Genomic DNA, 16,612 nt, shown 5'->3' with positions numbered 1-16,612 from the left:
ACAGAGGGAAGAAAATACCAACAACTAAGTCAGGGAGGGGTCCCTAGCACAAGCAGTCCGACGCTCAAGTTAGGCAAGTAATCGAAAAAGATGAAATACGATGAACAGTAGAATGAATAGTGAGCTCTAAGTGATTGTGTACCTATATCTCTAGGAGGAGGCCCCTTATATAATGTTCATTTCCTCTATGCAAGGACATTGATGCATTTCCAAAAATGAACTGACTATGCTGACAAATTTTCCCAAAATAGACAAAATGAATCGACCATTTTGTAGAGTAGAAGCTTCCGACATACAAATTGTCTAGGGAATATTTCCTTGATTCTCTAACAACGGTTACACAAAATGTCAAAAAAGGAATATTAGATCGTTAGACTGACAGGCCATTAATACGAGGTGATGGTAGGCTGGTCGAATCCCCTATAATGTTCGGTTGGACCTCGTTCTTGAACGAGATCGGGTCGGCTAGGGAATGATGACCATTTTGAGGACTCGAGTTCCGCTCGGACAAGGCATCCGTTCAGACGAAGTGTACAATCGAGTCGAGAGGACTTGGCTCAGGATATGATCGGACAGGAGATCCAATCAGCTGGATTATTCGACCGAGCCATGTTGCCGTGTTGTTTGGTTTTGAATTGAATTAGGACTCGCTCGAAAATATGTCATGCCAAAAGGATTCGGGATCCAATTGGATAGGAGATCCGATTGATTGGACCATTTGATCGATCCATATGACTATACTAGCTCCGAGTGTTGATCTCCTTGATTTCAACCACCACATTAATTAATTTTCTTGACCCTTAAGATTCTATTTTATTTGTCTTATCAATTGTTATAGTGATTTTCATCAAAAACAAGTTCACTATATCAAAATTGATTTAACTTAATTAAAATTACTGTACTGTTCCACATATAATAAGAAGGGTAATTTAAAAAATCAAGTAATAAAATGTTCGTTTAATGTTTTTTTTTGGTATTTTAGTGAAACACGTGAGTAAATTTCAACATGACCCATCTCACGTATCTAAATTTTAAAAATATGTACCGCTTTCACATTATACCTCTATTTTCATTTTTTAGTACTCCCTTCTTTATAATTTTTTTTTCTCCTCGTTCAAAAAATTACTATCTAAACTATATGTGAAAGCATGAATATCTCCTGAGAAGACTTTCAGAAATATATTAACTTTGATTTAAATTGATTCAATTTTATTTATGTTAATTAATCTATTTTATTTGAAATTAATTATAAATTTACATTATTTAAAAATTTAATATTATTCGAACATATGAGTTATATGAATCTATTAGTGGTGTTGACTAGCTAACATAATTGTTTTAAATTTTATAATGATGGTATAAATATGTTTGTATCCTATTATTCCGTCTTTGAATCTTAAATTTTATGATGATAATATTTAATGTGCTAGCTATTAGACCGCCCGAAATGACTGTTTTAAATCTTATATTAATATAATGAGTGGTGATAAATTTTAGACTTAGATTTATTAGAAAGATTTCATATCTAAAATTTAAGTTTGACAGTGTAAATTGAAAATAATTAATTTTTAAATGAATAGAGTAAAAATTCAGAAAGAGATTTTTTCTAAGGCAACGGGAGAAAGAGGGATATAACGGTAAAATGGTACTTAGTTTTAGAAATTTAAAACTTAGTAACTGAAAAAGGTAATGCTGAAATTTGGTAACGCGGTTTAGTAAAATTAAGGGTGATTTTTTTTTTAAATTTTACCCTTTCTAAAATTAAGTGCGCTTGTCGAAGGAATTGCCAATATTACGTGGGCCTTGCACAAATATGTCAAAGACATCATCAATTTGCTTCGGAAATTTGGGTTTAGTGCTGGACCGCCGGCCCATTTTGTACCTGTTTGCTTGTCTTTTTCGCTGTTCTATAAAATTGTTGCTAATTACAAAGGAGAAGGAAACCCTACGCATTGCAATTCGCGAGGTGGACTGGAAGATCACGAACGCGCCTCGCTTCGAATCTACTTTAGGGGTTTTCTTCTCTCTGCTCTGTTTCTTTTGGATACGTTTTCTTGCAATTCTTGGTTTCGCGGTGGTGATTGCTGTAGCAGATATTCTCTTCTTTGATTATGAGGACGCGAAAAGCCGACGCCGACGCCGAGAAATCTGGAGACGCCAAAAAGACGCCTCCACCGAAGAGAGGTGCTGCCGCCAAAGCAGCAGCGACGCCCAAATCGACCCCGAAATCTGGAGGCAGAAAAGTGGGGAGAAGGCAGTCAGCGGGCAAAGCTGCTACTTCTACCCCGGTTTCTGTGACCCCTGACCCTAAGCTGGAACCTGAAGGTAGTTATTTTATTGAGTTTTATTTGCTGAAGCTTAATTATTGTCGTTCCGTTGGTACAGTGGTGGAGTCGGATACTTCTCCTTCCCCAGATGAGAAGAAACCAGAAGAAGTTACTCTAGAGGAGTTTGCGGATGTAAGGGAGGAAACCTCGTTGGATCAGAAGGCTGCTGTAGCATCTCCTTTGATAGATGAGGTGGCTGTGGAAGAGTTGGCTGATGAAAAAACTTCACCGGCTTCTGTAGCAGCTCCTTTGAAGTATGAGTTGTCTGTGGAAGAAATGGCCGATGGAAAGGGGAAAAGTTCACCGGGCGATAAGCTTTCCGTAGCAGCTTCTTTGAATGCTGAGGAGGCTGTGGAAGTGTTGGCAGTGGAACCTGAAGCTGAGAAGAGGAAGGAGGAAGAAGAAAAAGAGAAAGGACACACAATTGAGGTGACACAATTAGATGCAACGGACACAGGGGATAACACTTACATGTTGAGTAAAGAAGATTCTACTGTTGTTGTTGTTGATCAGCAGATGGAGGAGGAACTGGTTCAGGAAGTGGAATTAAATCTGGATGAGATAAATGAGCCTGCTGGAGATGAATTGGCGTACATGGAAGGAGATGCCAGAAACGTGACAGGGCAGGGCGCTACTACTGCACTGAAAGAGGAAGAAGAGCCTCAAATTGAGGAGGATGAGCGGATGGAAATCTCTGACATGGTTCAAAGGAGAAAGATGAAAAAAGAGCAGGAGATATTTGTTGGGGGCTTGGACCGTGATGCGATTGAAGAGGATTTAAAAGTGGCTTTTGAGAAGGTCGGAGAAGTTGTAGAAGTCCGTCTTCATAAGGATTTTGCTACTAATAAGAACAAGGGGTTTGCTTTCATAAAGTTTGCCAACAAGGAGCAGGCTAGCCGAGCATTATCTGAATTGAAAAATCCTATTGTATGTTCTCTGATCTTGATCTCTTAGTTTGTCAATTGCTTAGCTGTTGGTTTCTTACTAGGGAATTATTCTGATGATTATTCTAACTCCAAATTCTGCATTTGTCACCGAGCCTTCAAGTTGTCCTTGTCTTCTCCATGTTCAGTTGAGATTTTTATCATGGTCATCATTCTTTTTTCAGAATTTGGAATATGGTTTCTTATATAAGGTGCTTTTAAGCTGCATTTTCGCCATTCTACTTATCATCACAATTATTTCCAGGTACGTGGCAAGCGATGTGGTACTGCACCCAGTGAAGACAATGACACTCTATTTCTAGGGAATATCTGCAACACATGGACAAAAGAAGCTGTATATCTCTTATCTGTTATAATTTACAAAGCATCATTATTGAACCTTGGTGGAGGTTGAAATTTTCTATTTTTCCCTCTTAATTCTATTTTTTATTTTTGTGTCAGATCAAGCAAAAACTAAAGGATTATGGAGTGGAAAGAGTCGAGCATATTACTCTTGTTTCGGACACTCAAAATGAGGGACTAAGTCGTGGATTTGCTTTCTTGGAGTTCTCTTGCCATGAGGATGCAATGCTAGCTTATAAACGTTTACAAAAGTCAGATGTTATATTTGGCCATCCTGATAGGACTGCCAAAGTGGCTTTTGCTGAGCCATTACGTGAGCCAGATCCAGAAGTCATGTCTCAAGTACTTATGAAGACGCATCCTCTTAAAATTTTTCTTCTCCAATTTTCTAACATCCTTGTTCCTTTCTGGATGGTAATATCTTTTATAATGGCCTGCAGGTTAAATCGGTCTTTGTCGATGGTCTGCCTCCATTTTGGGATGAAGATAAAGTCAAAGAGCAATTTAAAGATTTTGGAGAGATTGAAAAAGTTGTGCTGGCAAGGAATATGTCAACTGTCAAAAGGAAAGATTTTGGATTTGTTAATTTTACTTCTCACGAATCGGCTGTTGCTTGTGTTGAAGGTATAAACGACACAGGATTGACTGATGGGAAAATCAAGGTATTATTTCAGTTATTCTCTCTATTAGTGTTTCTTTTTTTCTTTTTAGTTTTAATTAATTTTTTATTATCTTCATGTTTTATAGTGTTATGTTCATTGTATCGTTTTGGCCTACAGTTTTTTTTAACCATGCATGATTTGTTTGTCATTGCCTTTGTTTAAGTATAATGGATCACAATTGAAATTCACTTGATGAGCAACTTTGACAAAGTTTGTCATTTAGGTTCAAGTTCGCTGTTTGTGGTTAGTAGTTATATTCATTCAAGTGCTCTTGTGGCTAAATGTTTTCTTAACATGTGAAATAGGATTTTGGTCATAATTCCCCGGAGAAGGATATAACACCTACACTCACATGAGGTTTTCACTTTTTTTTGGGTTTTAATGGTTGAAGTTTTTTCTTCCACATTTGATAAAAGAAATACTGATTTTATTTCTATACTCTGTAAGGCAGTAGATCATCAGCTCAACTGTTATCCTGATAGCATCCTAATATTGGTGTCTTGTTAAGATGAATAATACACTAATACAAGAATGCTATATTTATAAAGCCACCAAGCTGCCCATCTGCATTCTTTCTGTTGAATTCCCTTGTAGCTCATGTTTATGGCTTTTCTTCATATCTGTGTAATAAAGGTTTCATGACACACGCCAGCTCTTCTGATGCCAAAAGTGCCTCTCAACTATTCTGGGCAGGCATCACTAGCAAGGATATGTCTCTTTTTGGGTCCGGTCAGTCAGGGTCTTTGCAAAAGTCAAAAAATGACTTGGTGCAATGTTCAGATAAACATGTATTTTTTTAAAAAAATATATAATGGAGGTTTTTATTGAGGACTTTCAGAAGTCCCTTCACAACCACAAACTTTAAAAACTAAAAAACTTAAAAGAGACCTTGCTGGCTGTTGCAACTTGCACTTAACATCAAGGTTCTTGTTTTGTCTTGCTCTCAAGTCTTTGTGTTTTGGCTTGCTATGCCGGCAAACAATGTGGATTGATGAGGAGCCAACGTATCTATAAATATGAATTGAACTATTGATTTTGATTGAAATTATGAATTATTGGACCTGATGATGAATTTGCAATACACTATTTGTTTCTAGACCTTGTTGTATGGTGATTTTAAATAAACTAATATTCTCTCATGTCTTATGGTATTTTAGTTTGATTTAGTGTGATGTTTCAACATCTAGAACTTGAACTTTCATTGATGTCTTACATCTAGGTGGGTCCTTGTCTCTTCAATTGCCTTAAAATGGTGTCACCATCTGTTCTATTATTCTATTTTGTTGAACAACAGATTTTTATGAAGAATAAATGGCATATGAAGCCCATATAGCATGCTTCATATTCTTCCTTGTATTATGGGACTTTGTAAATTTGCTATTTGGTTGCTACAGATGAAAGTGAGGGCTAGGCTTGCAAATCCATTGCCCAAAACTCAAGCTGTAAAAGGTGGGATGAGTGGTGGCTATCGTATTGGCTACACTGGTTTTGGAGCTTACTCTAGGTTTGGTAAGTCATGGCTACTGATTGAGAATGAAGCTTGTCATACTCTGGTACATATTCGGTTAAGTATTCTTCAACAGGTAGAGGGTTTGGTAGGGGTAGGTTCCCTTCTTTCAGAGCAGGCTTTCAAGGTGGAAGAGGTGCTAACTTTCATGGACATGGTAGGGGAGGAAGGTTTTCCTTTGAAGCTGATAGTGGTTTGGAAGGATCTTCTGAATTCCACTTCAGGAGGCCCTTTGGAAGTCGAGGTAGTCTCCACGTCTCTTTCATTATTATTTTGCAGATGGGGGTATCCTGTTACTGATGTGATTCCAATTTCATGTCTTGCCAAAAGTTAATCTATCTTGAGTTGTTCTAGATTGAGCTATTTGTTTTGGAACATTAACTGTTGGCATACATGAATTAGCATGATTTTCTGAAACATCAACTGGCTTTGGTTTTCATAGCAAAAGATTGGATTTTTGAAAATTCTTGTATTTATAGCATTTTTTTATCCTAATGAATGTGTCTGACTTTCTTATCTTGTTGAATTAGTTTGATGAAGAACTTGTGGAATTCAGGATTGTTTATTAACATAGATGAAAGTTGACTTGATGAAAGACAATGAAAAGTTTTCCTGTAGTTTTGTGCCTTTACAATGCTTTGTATCCATTTTACGTCTACAGGTGGTAGGGGTTTTCCTACATCAGGAAGACATGATATCTTTAGAGGCCAGGGCCAAGCCTTTTCATCTAGAAGACCATTTCTATCAGTGGGTGAATTTGGCAGACCTTTTGGTGGTAGCTATGTTAGTGAAGACCCTTATTTATATGGAGATGCAGGACATAGTATGAAACGACCATTTTCTATGACGGTAAGTTTCTTGTTATTTAGTTTTACAATGTCATTCTTTTCCAATTTGATTCATGATACTGAACTTGGATGTTGAACTTCAGGAACATGATTCTGAGTATATGGAATATCAAAATAGGGTTCGCCCTCGTTATGACTACCCTGATTCAATGCATGATGGAGCTCGTTACAGAGGTTCTTTCTCTTGCATTAGGTTATCACAATTTGAAGTTGTGTTATATTTCTCTGATTGAAGCAATCTTGTGTTTGCTTTCTAGATTTTGGAATGGGTGGTTTCTATGGACACGATTACTATGGTCCAAATGTAAGTATATTATTGTAACCTCATAAGTTTTGTTTAGTCCAGCACGTTCATCATGCCACCTATTTCACTGTTTATATGCAGTACAATGATGGCACGTATCCATCATATGGTGGTGCACACTTTGGGCGTGGTTACTATTACTGACTTGCAATGTTGTGTAGGTCCTGCATTTTTCTTTAGGTTCTTTAATCAATATATCTTTCTGCCTAAAAATTTCAGATAATCATCTTTTTTTCTTGCAGTAATTTGCGGATGATGAATTGAATGCGGCAAGGATCTGTGTAGAAGCTGACAATCTTAGTTTATTGGCTTCGTAGTAGTTATAGTCTATATAAACTATCTATTTTGGTCGTGGGCTAGATATTTAGCACTGTTTCTTTGTTTGTTCCTTTTGTGAAACTGTTTAGTAGATTTGTTATTATACATTAATCTATGGAGAGTCTTGTGGTTGAATTTGATCATGGAAGCTTTATGTTTGCAACTGAATCAACTTTTAGAACAAGTGATGTTGAAGTCAATGGAGATTGGTTAATCTGAATTGTTGATTGGTGGATAGTTATGGTGGAATTTGGAAGAGAATTTTTGGTCTAAGCATCATATATTTGGATTTTTTCGACTTCAACAGGGTTTGATATTTGCTTCATTTGACATTGGAACTTTGTGGATACAGGTTTTGACTTAACTGTGATTGGATGAGATTCTCAGTTAGAAGTTAAAGATCCATCACCTCTGTTTTTGTGGAATATGGAATCATTGTCCTTTCACATAGCTAAGCATTTATGATATAGGTGATCAATGATTTGAATTTATTGTGCTATACAAAGGCGTAGGATGATGTGCTTTATATATGAGTTGTTTAGTTTCCAATATTTCTAGGACTCTGTTTGGCTTCTGAGGCAAAAAAGCTGTGGCTGTCAAGGGTATTAATTTGTCTTCTGTAGAGTATTTTGATGGATTCTGGATGAGTTGGAAGATATATTCAGAAAAAAATATTTCCTGTCTGGGAATTTCTGATAGATCACTTTTTATGTTTGGTGTGACAATAGCAAGTGTTTATACAATGGGGATCTTGTCAGTAGCCCATTAATTTGCAGTTTATATGGTGATTTTTTGCAACATGTTAATCTTGCAAACAGCAAGTTTGTTTCTGTGGTAGCCTTTATTGTTGAACTTTACAGGTCTTACGTAAGTTGGTCTTCCTGTCATTATGGCAACTTAATCTCTGTTAATAATTGTCTATGATTTTCTTTTCCAGCCAATATATATCGAGGCAATACATTTTGCTGGCTGTGCTGATTTAATTACTATATTGCATTGTGCATTTGTTTCCTTTTAGCATTGAAAAAGGTGTTTTAGATTTATTTTTATTTATGCGAGTTCTGAAGTTTCATAGTTTATGTTTTGATCAGAATTTATATTCTTTGGTATCATTGAGAAAAATGTTAGTTACAAGCACGTTGGATTTTTATATAATGGTCATCAATATTCTAGTAAGTTTCTCTGTCTTGTTTTTAAAGGTCCGCTGAAATTATAATGTTGCAATTTCTTCTTTTTTTGCGAAGGTTTCTTTATGTTGTCAATTTGATTGAGGTCCATAATATCTGGTCCACAGTGATGATTGGGGCTGTGCCGGCATGCTAAGGGAGTTCAGGCTTTACTAGTGGCTACATGGAATTGATTGAATGATTTAAAATAGGATGGAGAAAATAGAGGAAAAGAAAGGATAAAAATTAGGAGCTTTTTCTTAAAAAAATGTTAACTTGATGTACCTATCAATATTCTATGGAAGTTTTAGGTTGTAGGGAAAGTGCCCCCAAGGCGTAGCATAGACGGTGGACGCATGACATCTCTGGTGTAATGGTCAGGGTCGATTCTCAAGAACTGATGACCTGGGGTTTATCCCATCATGCGTCTAACGCCTATGTATTTGCATGTGCCTCCCTCCATATCCATGGGGTGGGGTTGGCATTAGGGGGTTGTTATTGTAGCGGATCTACATTTTAAGTTGTAGGGAAAGTAATAGTGATAGATTGAAAGTTACAAAGATTTAGGTTGCTTCTATTGCCATATTTTATTCATCAATACAAGGGCCATTGTTAACCCTCATTTTGACTATTAACCTTAATATAAAATCAGAAAGTGACTAATAAAATTCCACAATCTCTTCTGAAATAGTTTAAGATTGGTAATGGCACTAGCCAATAAAGGAAGTGGGATCTTTGCTATAGCTATTTTTGGCAGTGGTTTGAAGTTATTACAGTAACTGTGAATGCTTGTGGTGGAGCTGTTGAGATCCCAATAAATTGAGTAAAAAGGCACTGATTCTCAAAATCTCATTGACACATTTAGTAATTATAAAATTTCACATATAAATCAGAGTAGATGTAAGTTTTATCGGCCTATTGCATCCAATTTCTTTTCATCTTGGATTTTTTCATAATATTATAACTGTCTTTTTCTGATATTATTCTTCAATCTCCTTAATGATATTAGGGCGGAGTTTTTAGATGTTCAAGTATTCAACATTATAGTCTTCATCTTCTTTTCACTTTAAGATTCATAATTTACTTTTGGGCAGTTGATTTCTCATGAGCAAAAGTATCGTGGAATGTTCTTTGCTATTTATATTTCTTTCAATCTAGCTTCAATACTTCATATCTGAAGGATGTTGCTACCTGTACTGATTCTCACTAACTTGTTAACATTCAATTTCATGTTTACTTGTGATTTGTTAGTGTCTTCATTTTATTGCCTACTTAGGTTTAATTATTCTTCAGCGAATATCAGGAAGAACCAGGTTTTCTTGCTACCTCTGCCAAGTAGAGCATTCTTTGTTGCTGATGTGTGTTTGAGAATTTTAACATCTTTAATTTCAGTATATTGAAATCTATCTTTTCCTGATTTCTCTCGCTATTTGAAAGTCATCGTTTGCAGCAAGTTGAGTTGACCATTCAGAACCAAGGTCGGCTATTTTATTAGAGATCAAAATTCTTTTATACTTTACAAGTAATCCCAAAAAACTGACATAAATTTTTTAGTTTTGTATTTCGTTTGGTTTAGGTTTAGTCTCTGGAGGGGCTCCTTAGCGCAAGGAGCTAGATAAAGCTTCTGGATTAGTTTTTGTAAGACATACAAAAATGTTATTCTATATTTAGTTTATTGTTCTTTTCCCCCTGAATATGAGCTTTATGCCATATGCATGAATATTGATGCAATATACACATATACCCCCAAAATTATTATTTATCCATGTCATAATTATTTTTTTAGCATAAGGATTTTGCATGAACAAGTATGGCAAATTCAATTAAAAAGCTCGTAATTCTGAAGCTTAACTGAATTATGATTTTAAACTGCCAAATTTTACAATATTTGTAATCTAATTTTAAACAACTACAAAGACATTTCTGTTCCATGAATACATGTTGCAATAACTTACCTTCACAATATGGGGAAAAAAGATTAGTTGGACGGATAAATAATTCTTGCTAGTGTTTAGCTAGTTTGCACTTATGGTATCTGACATCTGGTTGATTTGTAAATTTGTCCTTTCTGGCCTCCCAACTGTTATTGTTAAGATGGAACAGACAGTTCTCTAAACCTAGCTGTGCAATACTCTTCCCTTGGCATTTTTTTAATCGTGTTATTTGCTTTTATTGTTTTAAGGCTGAATGAGTGGTCAAGTTGCAGGTTTAGAACATCATATCTCTTGCTTTGAAAGGATTGAGAAGTCACACTCTTCGCCTTAGTACCTTGGCTTCTCATTTTGTTTCGGTGCTTAATTCTCAATGATGTCTTTTCCATTAGAGGCATCCAACATAATGCTTCATACAACGGTGTGGATGGCCTCTGGTTTACTTGGAAGCATTGCCTCAATGTAATAGTTTTTTCTTGAATTACCTGCAGAATGATTCAGGATTGGAATTTAATTCTAAATTTGTCATGTGTTTTTCCCTATTAAAACCTAGTTAGTGGAGCCAAACGCATTCATATTATAATTCAGGCAGGCTGGCTATTCAGAATTATAATTCATATTCAAATACTGTTACCGATATGTATATACAAACTTGATCCGTTGCGCCTCCTTGCGTGTAGCAGCGGATCATCACTCTATATATTTCATTGAGTTATTCCAATTAAGATTTTCTTTGTGTCTTCATTTGTATCCTGACATTGTTATTTGCAGAATAATGTATGTTGACAATTCTGCTTCCTCTTGTAGGAGCTGAGGCTGAATTCTGAATGAGCAAGAGAAATGGCAGGTTCAATCTGCATCTCCGTAAACCTTCAGTCACTCTAAATTGTGTTACCCCCGATGTAACGTCTAATTTCGGTATAACTTCATGTAATTGCTAATCGAAAGGGGTGATTGTAATTTTTGCCGCGTAGGTGTCTTGCGAAGCTCTCGTCGACAAGAAAGTGGAATTCATCAGCTTTATTATTTAATGTATATATCTGTTACAGCTGAGTTTAAATTTGATAGTTAATGCTGTTTATTTGACAGAAAATATGTGAAAAAACAGAGAATAAACTGATTCTTTTCGCGTCATATTTTCTACAATTGGATAAGCTATCATTTAAATATACAGAGCTACGGTGCAGTGGTGAGCACACTTTAAGGCTCACCAAACACTTAGATTCAAAATTCAAGGAGCGTAATATCAGTGGAAAATTTTCTCGGAGTTATCCTAGTTTTAGCTAGGAATCAACTAGTTTAGTGATATTTTCAACATGTTATTTAGGAGTTGATACGTATCATCCCATAAAAAACAAAATAGAAAATTATGAAAAATTATTTAACAAAATATTAAATTCATATACTTGCATGGTTTCATATAAAATCGCTTCATATTTTTTTTTATTTATAACTTTTTATAAAAAATAAAGTTACTAATTCTATTAAAAGTAAATATTTATCAAATTCACTTCTAATAAATTTAAATATCTCTAAAATGTCGATTTATTTTGTTGGAGAAAATTCTTTCGGCAAACCAATCTATTGTACATCAAAGGAAAAGAGCTTACTTAGTGTCTGCATTACACTAAATTAAATTTCTTATATCAACTCTTTAAAGTTGGAGCAAATAGAATTTGAACAAAAAAAGATTAATTAATTTGGTTCAATCTACTTCAGGTTGAATTGACATGAAGTCACTATAATTTTTAGTTTAAACATTAAAATGCGATGGAACTATATCTAAGGAAATAAAAAAATTCAATTGATTCTAAAAATACTCTCAAAACTTCAAACATAATAAAAAAAAAGGACAGGATAAACCAAAACCAAAACCAAAGAATTAGGGTTGATCATCACAAACCATTCACTTTCTTGCTTTCTTATTACAATCGTCTTGAAATCAATAAATGAAAGAATCACATTATTGTTGTAATTAAAGTAGCAAAGGATGACTTACAGCAAGTCAAAGCTGCACTCTCTTGACTACACCTGAAACAGCAAGAGATTTGAAAATGTCACCTAGCGATTAGGTCGACATCATGGTCAATATTTCTCATTCCACATTTTTTTACTCTTCTTCGAGTAAATTCTGATTTAGACTCACAAAGGGCAGAAAAGAAATCTATAGATTTATTTAAATATCTAATTAAGCTTGTAGTGTCCATAATAATAATTTCAATGTAGAAAGAAAACTGGGCCGGTGGTTTATGAAGTCATGGGATTTGGAAGGACAAGTTACCTGCAGGGCGATTCAAACACTTGTGACATGCTTCAGTAGCATGCTGATCACATCTCCGTGAACCTTTGAGGATGCATCCTTCAGGTTTTGGATCTTGATCTCTGTTTCCTCGTCGAGCTTTTTCACATTCCAGCCAGAACTACCAGATGCCTGCCAAAAACATTGAGGTACGATAAGTAAAGTAATTTAAAAGATCTAAGTATATATTATGCCGTGCATCGATCGAGTTTGATAATTGAGAGATAAGAATCATGTCTTAATTAATGCATCACCTCGGAAACTTTTCTTTTGTAATCCTCTTCTAAAGAGGCACGATAAGCAGTAGCTTCCCACTCTGCTTCATCCTTAGCTTGCTTCAACCTCGCAGTCTTCACTGCAATAGACACACTATATGTTATGAGTATATACCATTGCTGACTTAAATTTTAAAACAATTAGCACAAAAATCATTCCAAAATTTTGGATTTTCAACAAAAAAAAAAGGAACTTTAATTTTGTGAAGATCATCATCATCTATCATCGTCAAGTTGTGTTTGTCCAACTATTTGTGGTACTAGTAATTTTTAAATCACTTTCTTTGATCTCCTAATCTTAACCCTTAAATATTCTGTTCCACTTTAAGAGTTTCAACTCTTAAAATCTATTAGTGGTCTTTAAAATATCCATCCATGCTCTATCATTCTATTCACTCTCATCTGATCATCTACACTTAATTGTTCTCAATTATTATTATTATTATTTAATTATTCTTTCTGGTAATTCTACACAATCATCTTAGCTTTTCATCTTTTACTACACTGATTTTATGCGACTTTAATGAAGGTATAAACATACAATCCTGCAATACAGTAATGTATTAATCATGTCGTAGGATTGCATCATTGGCCTTAATAACTTTTTAATGTTTGACCTATAAGAAACTTGAATGAATATATAAAGAAAGACGAGATAATGGATTCTGGAAAAGAAGCAATAGGGGAAGAAATTACTGTTTCTGGCCTTTGATATGATCTCTTGAGCCTCTTGTTCAGCAGCCAGCAGCATATGGATTCCACGTTGTCCTCGAACAGAATCCATTCCTCTAGTCTATACAATTTTGAAAAAAAAATAATAATAAAAAGTTAACGAAAATATAATTCGCTAGAGAAGAAATGATCAGTTTATAATGGACATAAATTATCACAAAATCAAATTGCATCATGAATCATATCATCCAGTGCCACCCCAAATCTGAACAAGATCACGTTGCCCATCACCAAATCTTGCAAATTTCGAACATTGAAGCCAAGATAAGAAAAACGTGAGGTGAATCTAAGGGATCCGATAGAGAAATAATATTTTTTCAAAAAAGACAGAGATGTAGATTACCTCTTTGTAGAAGACGAGATCACCAGATGAGAATGACGCTAGCCTCGAAAGATTTGGGAAATGGAAGTTAAAAAAAAAAAAAGACAGAAATGTGAGTCGTAATAATATATGCAACTATTTGGAGAAATTGGATGTAAGAGTCTTTCAAGTGAACATTGATTATATTAATGAGTAGTAGCCCAATGGAGAGGGCCAGGCCCAACAAAAAGCCATTATGATACTGATGGGTTTTCCATATTTGTCGAATAAATGAGCTCCTTATTATATAAAAAAAACGATAAATTCGTTACCTTCGCAGTCCTTTAATTTAGTGTCGACTTTATAAATATAGAGGAAGGTCCATACAAATATATATATCATAAACATATAATGAAATAAATCTTAGATCGTCAATTTCCGAGAATTGACTTCTGACTATTATACCAGAAATATCATGTGTCAATCGTCTACGTTACGTCTTGAGGTGCTCCTTATTATAAAAAAAACTATGAAACTATTGTGAGATACAAGGTTTTCTTGAATTGCAATAATTATTTTCTTCTTAGATTAATTCGTAAAATTTTAAATTTAAAAAATAATTAAAAACAAAAGAGAACGAAAAAGTAAAAAAAATAAATTGCTACAGAGATACAGTTGACTCGGTCATGATTCAAAATGGGTGGTTCGATAGTTTAAAATCATTGGTTCGATAATTTTTAAAATTTTAAGGCGGTTGTAATTTACAATTCAAAACAATCGGTTACAATTTTGATTCATTAAAATTCTTATTATTTTTTTTTAAAAAGTAATTATTATAAAATTATATTAAGAAAGTTTTACTTATTTAAATTATCTAAGAATTTAAACTTTCCTTAATTATTGGGGAATTAAAATCGTTTATTTTGTTTCACTTTTATAACTTTTGCTTAATAATTAGTGTTTGAATTTTCAAAAAAAAGCTAAGAGTCCCTAATCTATTTTTTTTTATCTAATATTAATATTATTATATTTTAATATGACGAAACATATACATTATAACTTTTGAAAATTAATATCATAGTTTGATTAATTTGATTTTCAAGCGATTAAATTGATGTTTTTGTTGAGTTTAATTTTGATCAGATTAATAAATTTTAGATAAAATAAAATTCCTTGAAAAATTAATTTTAATGGAAATGTAAAATAATCCACGCCCAAATAGATTAAGAAATTAATATAAAATAATCATATATTGAAAATTTTAAATTAATTAATTAATTTATATTATCCCAAATCATTAATATCACTAAAATATTATAAATATTATTAAATAAAAAACTATAATTAAAACAAATAATTAAAAATAAATAAACACGGATGAACCAGCTGCAATTAAAAAGCTGTTGAACTGGGTCAACGAATAACATTTTCCAAATCTATATATTTTTGTAAAAAAACATAAAAAGTTAATAAAAATATAACTTGCAAAAGAAGGACTCGATCGTTTATAATGAAAATAAATTATCATAAAATCAATAGTAGTCCAATGGAGTGGGTCAGATCCAACAAAAGCCCATTAAGATGCTGATGGGTTATCCGTATTAGCCCATTAAATGAGCCCGTTGTCATAATATGAGTTCTATCTTAGCCGAAGGAAACAGGGGATTACTCCAAAGCAATGTTTATCGCCATAAAATATAAAATTATGGAGTGTTTGGCATTCCCTCAACCTAACTTTGGATGCAAGATTTCCATCTTGAATTTCAACAATTTTTTTCTTCTCGTAAAAATTCAAATTAAAAATAAATAAATAACAAAATTGGACGAAAATGTTTTAAAAAAAAATGGTACTGAATGTGTATATGAGAGATAGTAGACCATCGTTCTAAATGGGTGGTTAGAATCAAAATTTATCGACCTTTAATCTTAATATTTCAAGGTGGTTATGATTTATGGTTCTAACAGTCGGTTAAGATTCGATTAATAGTTTGTGACGGTTTAAATTTACTATAATTTTATTTTTAAAAATAATTATAAAATTATATTTAAAAAGTTATACTTATTTAAATTATTTGGTTACCGTTCTTTTATTATTTTTATAACTTAACTTAATAATTAGTGTTTGAATTTTTAAAAAATTGACAGTCTTTAATCATTTTTATTTTTGGATGCTAATATCTTTTACAGGATATAATAATATAAGATTTATATGAAAGGAAATATGATTTTTTTAAAAATAAAAGAATTAACAAAAACATGCTGATATTATATTGACTGTGCACCCATGATATCAGCGTGTTTTTATTAATTTTTTATTTTAAAAAAATCATATTTCCTTTCATATAAATCTTAAATATATTATTATATCCCGTAAACACATTATTATATCCCATAAATATCTAAATTTTTTAAAATTTTAAAATTTTCTTTTCACTAAATTCTATAACCTAATTTGGCAGATCTTGGAGTATCTTAAAAAAATTTTAGTATAAATCCCAAATGCATTACTATAATATGTCTAAATTTGTTTCATTTTTAATTTTTTATTTTGACTAAACACTATAATCTAATTGGAAACCTTAAAATCTTAAAAAATTTTAATATAAATCCCAAATATATTATTATACCCATAAACGTATTAATATACCCGTAAATA

The 16,612-nt window shown here is 33.3% G+C and overlaps 2 protein-coding genes across 2 annotated transcripts; one reads left to right on the top strand and one right to left on the bottom strand.

Moving 5' to 3' along the window:
- The first annotated feature begins 1,929 nt into the window (after positions 1 to 1,929).
- On the top strand, positions 1,930 to 7,501 carry LOC121980724 (heterogeneous nuclear ribonucleoprotein Q-like). Its single transcript, XM_042532902.1, has 12 exons — positions 1,930 to 2,325; positions 2,386 to 3,254; positions 3,516 to 3,605; positions 3,713 to 3,955; positions 4,054 to 4,275; positions 5,670 to 5,784; positions 5,859 to 6,026; positions 6,444 to 6,631; positions 6,714 to 6,804; positions 6,888 to 6,934; positions 7,016 to 7,095; positions 7,177 to 7,501. The coding sequence occupies exons 1-11, from the start codon at positions 2,112 to 2,114 to the stop codon at positions 7,076 to 7,078; spliced, it is 2,310 nt and encodes a 769-aa protein (XP_042388836.1). The 5' UTR covers positions 1,930 to 2,111; the 3' UTR covers positions 7,079 to 7,095; positions 7,177 to 7,501.
- Positions 7,502 to 12,642: 5,141 nt separating this feature from the next.
- LOC121982939 (V-type proton ATPase subunit G-like) lies at positions 12,643 to 13,707 on the bottom strand. The gene is made up of 3 exons (XM_042535938.1): positions 13,620 to 13,707; positions 12,912 to 13,003; positions 12,643 to 12,780 (listed from the first exon to the last, which is right to left on the bottom strand). Exons 1-3 carry the CDS (start codon positions 13,705 to 13,707, stop codon positions 12,643 to 12,645), a joined length of 318 nt encoding a protein of 105 aa, XP_042391872.1.
- Positions 13,708 to 16,612: the final 2,905 nt, after the last annotated feature.

Source organism: Zingiber officinale, chromosome 5A, assembly GCF_018446385.1.
Source record: "Zingiber officinale cultivar Zhangliang chromosome 5A, Zo_v1.1, whole genome shotgun sequence".
Taxonomy (NCBI): domain Eukaryota; kingdom Viridiplantae; phylum Streptophyta; class Magnoliopsida; order Zingiberales; family Zingiberaceae; genus Zingiber; species Zingiber officinale.
This window is presented reverse-complemented; position numbering and strand designations above follow the sequence as displayed.

Bases quoted from the DNA above. Each gene is read 5' to 3' on its own strand.
- LOC121980724 (XM_042532902.1), top strand. From the start codon at position 2,112: ATGAGGACGCGAAAAGCCGACGCCGACGCCGAGAAATCTGGAGACGCC. The intron at 3,956-4,053 runs GTACTTATGAAG...AATGGCCTGCAG, and splicing joins ATCCAGAAGTCATGTCTCAA to GTTAAATCGGTCTTTGTCGA. The intron at 6,027-6,443 runs GTAGTCTCCACG...TTACGTCTACAG, and splicing joins GAGGCCCTTTGGAAGTCGAG to GTGGTAGGGGTTTTCCTACA.
- LOC121982939 (XM_042535938.1), bottom strand. From the start codon at position 13,707: ATGGATTCTGTTCGAGGACAACGTGGAATCCATATGCTGCTGGCTGCT. The intron at 13,004-13,619 runs GTAATTTCTTCC...TGTCTATTGCAG, and splicing joins CATATCAAAGGCCAGAAACA to TGAAGACTGCGAGGTTGAAG. The intron at 12,781-12,911 runs GTTTCCGAGGTG...TGTTTTTGGCAG, and splicing joins AAGAGGATTACAAAAGAAAA to GCATCTGGTAGTTCTGGCTG.